Below are 12,091 nucleotides of genomic sequence, written 5' to 3' on the forward strand. Positions count from 1 at the left end.
ATTTACAGGCCACTTATAATATATATCATTATTATTTGCTAAGCTACAACCCTATTTGGAAAAGCAGGATGCTATAAACCATGGGGCTCCAACAGGGAAAATAGCCCAGTGAGGAAAGGAAGTAAGGAAAATAAAATATTCCAAGAACAGTAACATTAAAATAAATATTTCCTATATAAACTATAAAAACTAAAATAAGAGGAAGAGAAATAAGACAGAATAGTGTGCCCGAGTGTACCCTCAAGCAAGAGAACTCTAAGCCAAGACATTGGAAGACCATGCTACAGAGTCTATGGCACTACCCAAGACTAGAGAACAATGGTTTTATTTTAGAGTGTCTTAGAAGAGCTGCTTATCATAGCTAAAGTCTCTCTTTTACCCTTACTAAGAAGAAAGTGGCCACTGAACAATTACAGTGCAGTAGTTAACCCCTTGAGAGAAGAAGAATTGTTTGGTAATCTCAGTGTTGTCAGATGCATGCAGACAGAGGAGAATATGTTAAGAATAGGCCAAACTATTTGGTGAATGTGTAGGCAAACGGAAAATGAACCGTAAGGAGAGAGAAGGATCCTATGTAGTACTGTCTGGCCAGTCAAAGGACCCCATAACTCTAGCGGTAGTATCTCAACAATGGAAAAGAAATACATTCTTGTAAACGAAAGTCTAAAGTAACATTAATGACAGCTAATGGGAAATTAGCCTATTAAATTGGAAGTGTTCTGTTTCCTTTGGAGATAGTGGAAGACCAAATATGGGGACCATATGGTGAATGTTGGGAAAAAGTATTATAGAAATTTGCAAAAAATATATTACAATTGAAGAAGTAAGAAAGTATAAAATCAAGAATTCAAAAAATAAATAAAAAATAAAGTGGAAAATAAAATTAAGAGCAAGAACTTATAAGATAATTATAAAATAAAGTGGAAAATAAAATTAAAAGAAAAATAGAAGAAAAGAAAGCATAGATGACCAAACTGAGGTTTGTGGATAGTAATGGCAAAACAGATTATATAGGAGAACTTGACACTAAGGAAGCAGTATTAGTTATGAAAGCAAGGTTGTTGATTATGATAGAATTTAAAAGAAATTATAGAAAAAGAAATTAGAATTCTTCTAGTAGTGTGCCCACAATCACAGTGTTGTGGAGAGAGCAACGAGGAACCTGAAATCTGGACCTGAATTCTTTTATAAATTCTATGCATAATTTTTTTTTTCTGATGTGTTTACGCCCGTCACAAATATATCTGTAACTATTAGGAATGCAATAAGGAGTATAAAACTTAAACTACAATATTAATTGAATAGCTGTCTGTAATTTAAAAGCTGCAATCCACTAAGCAACGTAAGCGCTATTGAGTACTAAGTCAGACCACGCTCTAATATTACACGTACAGCAGTGCAATATTTATACCATATGGTAATATTTGATTGTTAATATGATACATTAATTGCTAATAATAATAGAATTTTACAGATAAAGCTAATTTTATCTTATCCACGTTTCCTGTGTTTGGGGGTTTAATTTTCTGTAAGTCTATATCTAATACAGGTATTGGGTTGACCGCTATTATTTAAAGATGCATATTTTTTAATCCTTCCCTATACTTCAGAGATTATATTTATTGAACGTGGTCTTTTTGTTAATATATCTCCGTTTAAATAATAAAACAACTAGATTTCAGAAATAAATAAAAAGAAGAAGAATCCACCTCACCGGTTGAGTGGCTGCGTAACAGCGCTGTCGTAATATTTGACACATCTGAGTTGTCAACAATGGCGAAAGTTAGAGCAGGTTTCACCTTATTAACGGCCTTTTACCTGTTATGCCAGAGATGCCCGCTAATTTGGGCGAACACACTGGAGTTCATGGAAGGGCAGGAGGTGAAACAACTCATAAATGACGAGAAATATGTCGTAATATTACTCAGTAAGTAGAAGTGCTTTCGCTTGCTTCACCCGGTCTGACGTATAACTCGTCTTTTCTAATTTTACTTTCTCGTAGCATTGTTTTGTTTGCATGTTTAATATCTCTTTTGAATATATTTAAGTATATATTGTACATTGATATGAGTACTTTAGAGGTGATATTTGTCTCGTAAGTTAAAATATACCTTTATAAATTAAAGAAATCTGATATATCTTGCCATGGGTTTGACTTACCGTAGGCCCTTTAAGTTACATTACGATCATATCCCATTTTCATGAGTTATCAATAATCTGTGTAAATGTTTCCGGGTTTTATAGTATTCTAAGGTATATATAACCCTAAAGGTAAAATTCCCCCTAAGCCCATTGGGAGGTTACCTCTCTATTTACTTATAATAATCTAGAAGTACTCGTTCTTATTCAATATTTCAGTGTATTTATGAAAGGTGCATAGGTAAAGTATATAATAGTTAGGAGACTTTAAAGTTAGTTGGAACAGGACAGACCAGGGTCATATTTAAAATATGCGTAAATATTTACTATAGCACAATTTTCCTAATGAGGAAAATAAGAAGGATATTTGGAGCCTTTGTATATCAGCGGCCAGTTCCTCCCACGTGCATGGCAAATGGACACCAACTGACCTGAACTTCCCCCCCCTCCCCCTCACCTAACCTACAAGCCGTACTCCTAGTCAGCCATCATCATACATACAGGTGGTCGCTATTATACATACACCCTGGGGATTTCATTATAGTTCCAGTCAGGGAGATTATTTTCGTAGAGTCCCACCCCGCTCCATTACCGCCTGCCAGTACATAGGAGCTTGATGGCTTTCTTTTTTCGCGAGCAAATCGAGCGCACGGTGGAGCAAAAACCATTAAATTTTGGTCATATTTTGATAGAGTCTAATGGTTTATGCTCCACCGTGCGCTTGCTTTGCTCACATAAATAATGGTAAAACAAACCTTTTATACTCTACATTATTTTCTGGAGTATTTATAGGTACTGAGAACTGGTCTGATGCAAATATGTTTGGGAAACCTATATTTTTGAAACTTTAGACTTTTCAAAGTCCCCAAAGTTTTGACTGAAAAATTTTGTAAAAGGGAAACAAATACAAGAGTGCCATCTAACCTAAGGTTCTCCACCTAACGTAAAATTCCCCACCTAACCTGAAGCTCCTACTTAACCTAATAGCTGTATCCTTAACTACTGGTACCGCTGTACAGTATATTTAACTTACCCTATGACTAAGTCTCAACCCTGTGTTTGCTTTCCAATTGGTTTTGCTCCTAGTGAGGTAACAACGCTAGATCATATTATGTTGTAAACTGTAAAATTCTCATTATATCATTTCAGACAAGGATAAACAACAATTTCCCCGTAAAGAAAATTAGTTTGACAAGTAAAAAGAAAGTTTACACCTGTCCCAGTACATACATCCCAACATTGTATTAATTTAATTTTTTGGGTTCTTGCAGAACCTTGGCAAGCTTAGTTTGAGAGACACTTTCGAGAGGTCTTTGAACTCTCGGAATCGAGGGTCCTTCTCCTGCAGAACCTTGGCAGGTCAAGTTTGAGTAACACTTTTGAGAGGTCTTTGAACTCTCGACTGTTTTGTGATTTGACTGGTGTACGTACATACATTTGCGTACTTTATTAGTGAAGCTAATTTGTGAAAACTCGCCTGGGATAACGCATCATTTGCAGCAAATTTTATGGCAATTCTATGAATTTATGGATAACGTTGCCACTATCTATCGCACGAATAAGCAAGATACAGTAATTGACATGAGTAGCCTCATTCCTGAATGATATGAAAATATGATGGATGGATTATTCTATCAAAGATACTGTATTGGTTGCTAATTTGATCTTATATGCACAGTGAAAAGAAAAAGGAAAGATTTTACCCTGGTACATTCTTTGGCACTGTATAAATCGGGAAACAATTATTTACAGTACATTATGTTTAGTACATGCAGTCTGTAATACCGCTCTTCCTTCTTGCCTATCTTGGACTCCCATTAATCTTTGTCTTTTTAACTTACGATGTTGGTCTTGATGCTCTGCTAGAGTAGAAAGAAGTCAACAGGTGTACATGAAATCCCTTTCTTTATATGGGCTTCTGTTACCAGCTAGCTTGTCCTTATGATGCAATGAGAAGAGTATTTTATATTCCTTTATGCTATTAGGACTAGCATAGAGTAGTGCATGCAGATTTTGTAATGTTTCTTTCCTTTTAGCATTGAATTTATTTTACTTTCATAGGCCTTAAATAATTTTGGTCACGATTTCAGGCGATCAAAAAGAATGCAGTAGCCTGTCCTTATGATGCAATGTGAAGAATATTTTATATACTGTACCTTTATTTATGCTATTAGAACTAGCGTAGAGTAGTGCATGCAGATTTTTTAATGCTTCTTTCTGTTCAGCATTGAATGTGATTTTACTTTCATAGGCTTTCAATAACATAGATCACAATTTCAGGTGATCAAAAAGAATGCAGTGAAAAATGCGGGGAACTGGAAGAGACATTAGCGTCAATACGAGAGGATGTTGTCGAGGCCCTTAATGCCTGGGTTGTATGCACTTATGCTCCAGAGCTTTTGTAATGTTTCTTTCTGTTCAGCATTGAATTTATTTTACTTTCATAGGCCTTAAATAATTTTGGTCACGATTTCAGGCGATCAAAAAGAATGCAGTGAAAAATGCGGGGAACTGGAAGAGACCTTGACGTCAATACGAGAGGATGTTGTCGAGGCCCTTAATGCCTGGGTTGTACGCACTTATGCTCCAGAGCTGAGTGTAGAATATGGATTGAAAGATGTGGTAAGTGTGCCGTTGTTCATTTTTGAAAAGTTTTCTTCTAAAAAAAAAAAGGATAATTTTTTTGACGATTCAGATGCTTTCTGTTACTATCAGAATGAATAATTTGGCTTCTTGAACTTTGCCATTTGAAAACAGCTACATGACTATACATGAAATTTTGTATGTACTGTATACTGCTGTATACTATTAGATGAAGCGATACAGTACTGTATATACAGTACAACTGTACAGTACACTATGTATTTTTTCCATTAAATTTGAATATGATTTTACCCGGACTTTCATGTAAATTTTTCAATGAGAATTCTGTAATTAACAATATCTTGTCTTTTAGTTGTTTGTTATATATAAGATTACTCATATCTTTGGGATTTAACAAGGGTTTTGTAGTACAGGTATTTATATATAAACAACCAATACCCCAGCCATGGTATGCAATTTGTTTTTTTAATTGCAGAAATACTTTGTTATATTTTGTCATGATATCGTAGTTTATTTGATCCTGATAACTGATGGAAAAAGAAATGATTGATCTTAACTAAGCACATTTCAGCATCAGATCCAATGATTAGACAATTATCTTCCTTTTGTAATTAATTATATTTACGATTTCCAGAACCTCGACAACGCAATTGTGTTTGTTCGATCGGGCGTTCCTCTACTGTACACCGGGCCTGTCGACAACGACGAGTTAATGTTGCACTTTATCGTGACTAACTTGGAGTCTGTGATACATACTCTCAACGATGATACCTTTGAGGTGAGTGAAGTTGTTGGAGAAGTGTGCATTTTTGTTCTCAGTTGTCTGTTATGTCACGGATGTCACTATAAGAATTTAGTTTGTACTCTTATCCTGCCTAAGCTTACAGTATACAGAAAGTCCTCGATTTATAAACTAAGATTCACATGCCTACGGTTCATTGCAGATGGAGAGGATCTCGAGAAGAGAAATTGAGAATAAAAATTATACGTGCTGTATTGGACATATACTCTCATGTACCCCTAATGTAATATTGTTAGAAGGTCCATTGTCTTCATCGTCTGTTTGACTATTTGTTCAGCCGGTGCTGTTTTGGTATGGGATCTCGGAAATTCAAAATATATACATACACATACATATACCAAGGCCCTTCCCCCATTTTTGGGGGGTAGCCAACATCAACAAAGAAACAAAAACAAAAAGGGGACCTCTACTCTCTACGTTCCCCCAGCCTAACAAGGGACTCAACCGAGTTCAGCTGATACTGCTAGGGTGCCACAGCCCAACCTCCCACATTATCCACCACAGATGAAGCTTCATAATGCTGAATCCCCTACTGCTGCTACCTCCGCGGTCATCTAAGGCACCGGAGGAAGCAGCAGGGCCTACCGGAACTGCGTCACAATCGCTCGCCATTCATTCCTATTTGTAGCACGCTCTCTTGCCTCTCTCACATCTGTCCTCCTATCACCCAGAGCTTTCTTCACACCATCCATCCACCCAAACCTTGGCCTTAAAAGTGTCCATAAAATATACAAATCACAAATAGTGACACTTTTTCAATTTTAATTTAGTATATATTTTGAATTTCTACGATCATTCCATAAATGAGATCTCTTACCAAAATGGCACCGTTCAGCCTTATTGCGTAGTGGAATAATATTTTTTCAATATTTAACTTAGCCGGTGATTATAATAGCTGCAGCTCTGCTGCTCGACAGAAAACTCTACGGAAAAAATCCGCCAGCGATCGCTATGCAGGTAGGGGGTGTACTTCAACAGCGCCATCTGTCGTCCAGATACCCAGTACTCATTGTAAACAAAGAACTCAATTTTCTCTCTGTCGTGCTACCGGCAAGACCTACTAATTCGCTGTTGCTAACTGGATTTGTTTTCACAACTATTTGGTGAAGTACACTATTCTAGTTTTGAGCTTTCGCTGTGCAGGCTTTCTCTTCAATAAATCCTTGCATTCTTTTTTTGATTACGGATTATTTGTTGATGACTTTGGATAGTTTTTGAATTCCCCTTTGACCAATTCAAAATGGCTGACCCTTCTCAAGTCCCAAAATTCAGGAAGTGTAATGCTAGGGACTGTTCAAGGCGTCTTCCGAAGGCCTCTATCGATCCTCACACTGTTTGTTCCAATTGTCGGGATAAAACCTGTCAATTGGAAGATCGATGTGAGGAATGCGTTGGGCTTTCGGAATTCGATTTTATCGAATTCCAAAAATATACACGTAGGCTAGAGAGAGATAGAGTCAGGAGAAGTTCCTCTCGTTCTGTTGATATTTCCTCTCCTCATGCCCCACAACCTATTCCTTCCCCTGTAATGGTTGCTCCTAATCCCCCTTCTGGCACTCAGGAACCTTCGATGGCTGATATGATGCGTGCCATCCAAGCTCTGGGTGAGAGAGTTGAGTCCCTGGCTAGTGACCGTAACCAGCTCATGGCGGACGTCAAGGAGCTGAAGTGTAAAAGTGCAGTGGGAAGTGGTAAAGTGAGTGATAGTGTTGTGGATAGTGTTGCGCTTGAGGGTTCGTCTGATCGTGCCTGTCGTCCTCCTAGTCCGGGACCTCTTGCAAGCTCCCAAGTCCAGGGGAGAAGCAATGTCGTACGACCAATGGGTTCGACAGGCTTTAATTAATCAGCGAACAGACGTTCTCTCCGTGGTACCGGGCGCATCTTCCCAAGATCGCCCCTGCCGCACAAAGACGAGAGAGCCCATTTATACCTCGTCTGCGGAAGAGGTTTCTCGCAAGAAACCATGGACCAAGGTCTCACGACCGTTAAAGCGCAAGTCGGTCCCTTCCGCGCAAGTCCAACGGCCCAGCTGTAGCCACTGGGTCAGTTCGGACTCGCTGCAGTCTTCCGATGACTGCTCACCTCCTAAGAGAGGCAAAGCGGTACCGCCTCAGACAGTTACACCGTCTGTCGCCGCACCTGCTCCTGCAGACCCTAAGTGGTCTTTGCTGCAGAACATGCAGTCACAATTAACGTCTCTGATGCAGGACTTTCGTGCGGAGAAGGTTGCTGCTGCACCAGCCTCTTGCCTACAACCAACCACACACTCGGTTGTGCGTCCTATGGACGCTGAGGCAACCTTCTTGCGCACTCCAGTTGAGAGAGTTCCCTACCCATGCGTTCCAGTGTACCCTGCCAGCCGCATGTTGACGTTCAGCGACGCACGGAGCCTTCTGTTGACGTTCGCGAGGTACAACAACCGTCAGAGTTGTTTTGTTTTGACGCGGTGCGTCAACCTCCGCAACCCAGTGTGGTTGCCACTGCTCACCCACATCAGGCTAGACAGTCTGGAGTAGACGCTGTGCGTCCCCGCGCTGCTATGGTTGTTGCCAGCTCACAGACTGGGCAACAGTTCCATGACGTTGCGTCCGGCTCAGTCACGCATGCACCCGTGCGACCGGACTCAGCTATCCAGCCGTTACCTACTCCATTGCCGCTTCCTCCTCAATACTCGGATGATGGACTTTCGGATGATGATGGTGCTGCTCACGTTGATGAACCACATTCGGATTTTGACGAGCCTAAGTCCACGCAACCCTCTTTGGACTTTAGAAAGGTTTTAGCTCTGTTCAAAGAGATGTTTCCGGACCAGTTTGTGTCTGTGGCTCCGCGCTCTCCTCCGTCAGAGTTTGTTTTAGGTATGCCGTCATCCTCGCCTGCCTTTACTAGACTCGTCCTCGCACGCTCGTCCAAGAGAGCTTTACGAGTGATAGGAGAATGGATGCAGTCCAAAAAGAGTCTAGGGAAGACAGCCTTTACGTTTCCCCCTGCTAGACTCTCTTCTAGATCGAGCTTCTGGTATGCCACGGGAGAAGTTCTCGGCTTGGGAGTTCCTGCCTCTGCCCAGGGCGACTTCTCAAGTCTTTTAGACTCTCCCCGCAGGCTAGCCATGAGACGCTCGAAAATATGTTGGTCATCTTCGGACCTAGACCACCTTTTGAAAGGGATATTTAGAGCCTTCGAGGTCTTCAACTTTTTAGACTGGTGTCTGGGAGCTCTTAGCAGGAAGATCTCTCCGACAGAGAAGGAGACTTCCTTGCTCATCATGTCCTGCATGGACAAGGCCGTACGTGACGGGTCTAATGAGCTTGCTGCATCGTTCGTGTCCGGAGTCCTCAAGAAGCGTGAGAACCTTTGCTCTTTCCTGTCAGCTGGAGTGACACCTTGTCAAAGATCCGAACTTCTGTTTGCTCCTCTTTCTAAGTGCCTCTTTCCAGAGGACTTGATTAAGGAGATTGCTGCTTCTTTGATACAGAAGGACACTCATGACCTGGTTGCGTCCTCTGCTCGCAAAGCCACCCCTTTGCCTACCTTGTCAGCTAGACCAAGGATGGACACTCCAGCTTCCCGATTTATTCCGCCCTTTCGTGGCAGAGCCTCCAGCAGAGGAGGTGCTCGTGCCGAAGGGAGACGTGGAAAGAAGAAAGGAACCAAGTCCTTTAAAGGCAGAGTCTGACTGCCAGCTTCTTCAGACAGCAGTGGGAGCCAGACTCAAGAACTTCTGGCAGACCTGGGAGAAGAGAGGCGCAGATGCACAATCTGTGAAGTTGCTCAGAGAGGGGTACAAGATCCCGTTTGTACGAAAACCCCCTCTAGCAACGTCTCCCATCGATCTCTCTCCCAGGTACAGAGAGGAAGACAAGAGACGAGCATTGAAACAGGAAGTGTCTCTCTTACTAGAAAAGGGAGCGGTAGTCAAAGTCCTGGACCATCAAACCCCGGGCTTCTACAACCGTCTCTTCTTAGTGGCAAAGAAGACAGGAGGGTGGAGGCCGGTGCTAGACGTCAGTGCGCTGAATGTCTTTGTCACAAAGCAGACGTTCTCCATGGAGACCACAAAGTCCGTTCTAGCAGCGGTCAGAAGGGAAGACTGGATGGTCTCTTTAGACCTAAGGGACGCATACTTCCACGTCCCCATCCACCCAGACTCCCAACCTTTTCTGAGATTTGTTTACGAAAAGGTTGTCTACCAGTTTCAAGCCCTGTGCTTTGGCCTAAGCACAGCTCCTCTTGTGTTTACGAGGCTGATGAGGAATGTAGCCAAATTCCTTCATTTAGCGGACATCCGAGCCTCCCTCTATTTGGACAACTGGCTTCTAAGAGCTTCTTCCAGTCGTCACTGTCTGAAGGATCTAAAGTGGACTCTAGATCTGACCAAGGAATTGGGTCTCCTTGTCAATATGGAAAAGTCTCAAGTGGTCCCATCCCAAACTATTGTGTATTTAGGGATGGAGATTCACAGTCTAGCTTTTCGGGCTTTTCCGTCGGCCCCCAGAACAAGCCAAGCCCAGTTATGCATCCAGAACATGCTGAAGAAGGAACGATGTTCAGTCAGGCAGTGGATGAGTCTGATAGGGACACTATCATCCCTGGAACAGTTCGTATCGTTAGGAAGACTACACCTCCGTCCTCTTCAATATCACCTAGCTGTTTACTGGAAAAAGGACAAGACGCTAGAAGCGGTCTCGATCCCCATTTCCGAGAAGATGAAGTCTTGCCTGACTTGGTGGAAGGACAGTATCAGCCTCAGAGAGGGTCTGCCCCTGGCTGTTCAGACTCCCAACCACGTTCTCTTCTCGGACGCATCAGACACAGGCTGGGGCGCGACATTAGACGGTCGGGAATGCTCGGGAACTTGGAACTCGAGTCAAAGGACAATGCATATCAACTGCAAGGAGCTACTGGCAGTTCATCTGGCCTTGAAAAGCTTCAAGTCTCTCCTTCAAGGCAAAGTGGTGGAGGTGAACTCGGACAACACCACGGCTTTGGCGTACATCTCCAAGCAAGGAGGGACCCACTCTATGACGTTGTACGAGATCGCAAGGGACCTCCTCACCTGGTCAAAAGGTCAAAACATTTCGCTAGTAACGAGGTTCATCCAAGGCAACTTGAATGTCATGGCAGAGACTTTGGGCCACATGGGGCCAGCCAACCATAGATCTCTTCGCAACCTCGATGACCAAGAGGCTCCCAATATATTGCTCGCCAATCCCGGACCCAGCAGCAGTTCATATAGATGCCTTTCTCCTAGATTGGTCACATCTAGACCTATATGCATTCCCCCCGTTCAAGATTGTCAACAAGGTACTGCAGAAGTTCGCCTCTCACGAAGGGACAAGGTTGACGTTAGTTGCTCCCCTCTGGCCCGCGAGAGAATGGTTCACCGAGGTACTTCGATGGCTAGTGGACGTTCCCAGAACGCTTCCTCTAAGGGTGGACCTTCTACGTCAGCCACAGGTAAAGAAGGTACACCAAGGCCTCCACGCTCTTCGTCTGACTGCCTTCAGACTATCGAAAGACTCTCGAGAGCTAGAGGCTTTTCGAAGGAGGCAGCCAGGGCGATTGCTAGAGCAAGGAGGACATCCACCCTTAGAGTCTACCAATCGAAGTGGGAAATCTTCCGAAACTGGTGCAAGTCAGTATCTGTATCCTCGACCAGTACCTCTGTAACTCAAATAGCTGACTTCCTTTTATACCTTAGGAAAGAACGATCTCTTTCAGCTCCCACTATCAAGGGTTACAGAAGCATGTTGGCATCAGTCTTCCGTCACAGAGGCTTAGATCTTTCCAACAATAAAGATCTACAGGACCTCCTTAAGTCTTTTGAGACCACGAAGGAGCGTCGTTTGGCTACACCTGGTTGGAATTTAGACGTGGTACTAAGATTCCTCATGTCAGAAAGGTTCGAGCCGCTACAATCAGCCTCATTTAAAGATCTCACCTTAAAGACTCTTTTCCTGGTTTGCTTAGCCACAGCTAAAAGAGTCAGTGAAATTCACGCCTTCAGCAGGAACATCGGATTTTCATCTGAAACGGCTACATGTTCTCTACAACTTGGTTTTCTAGCCAAAAACGAGCTACCTTCTCGTCCTTGGCCGAAATCGTTCGATATTCCAAGCCTATCGAATATGGTTGGAAATGAACTAGAAAGAGTCTTATGCCCTGTGAGAGCTCTTAAGTTCTATCTAAGACGAACTAAACATTTACGAGGACAGTCAGAAGCTTTATGGTGTTCAGTTAAGAAACCATCTTTGCCTATGTCAAAGAATGCTTTATCCTATTTTATCAGACTGTTAATACGAGAAGCTCATTCACATCTGAGTGAGGAAGACCAAGCTTTGCTGAAGGTAAGGACACATGAAGTTAGAGCTGTCGCAACTTCAGTGGCCTTTAAACAAAATAGATCTCTGCGAAGTATAATGGACGCAACCTATTGGAGAAGCAAGTCAGTGTTCGCGTCTTTTTATCTTAAGGATGTCCAGTCTCTTTACGAGGACTGCTACACTCTGGGACCATTCGTAGCAGCGAGTGCAGTAGTGGGTGAGG

General features: G+C 42.5%; 1 protein-coding gene across 1 annotated transcript in view; it reads left to right on the plus strand.

Moving 5' to 3' along the window:
- The first annotated feature begins 1,727 nt into the window (after positions 1-1,727).
- The window catches only part of LOC137626463 (thioredoxin domain-containing protein-like), a 28,468-nt gene continuing 18,104 nt past the window's right edge, over positions 1,728-12,091 (plus strand). Inside the window, exons 1-3 of the mRNA XM_068357477.1 lie at positions 1,728-1,927; positions 4,616-4,761; positions 5,378-5,521. Coding sequence (XP_068213578.1) covers positions 1,774-1,927; positions 4,616-4,761; positions 5,378-5,521 — 444 coding nt within the window. The 5' untranslated portion in view covers positions 1,728-1,773. The remainder of the gene's footprint in view (positions 1,928-4,615; positions 4,762-5,377; positions 5,522-12,091) is intronic.

The sequence above is a fragment of the Palaemon carinicauda genome, chromosome 34, assembly GCF_036898095.1.
Source record: "Palaemon carinicauda isolate YSFRI2023 chromosome 34, ASM3689809v2, whole genome shotgun sequence".
Classification (NCBI taxonomy): Eukaryota; Metazoa; Arthropoda; class Malacostraca; order Decapoda; family Palaemonidae; genus Palaemon; species Palaemon carinicauda.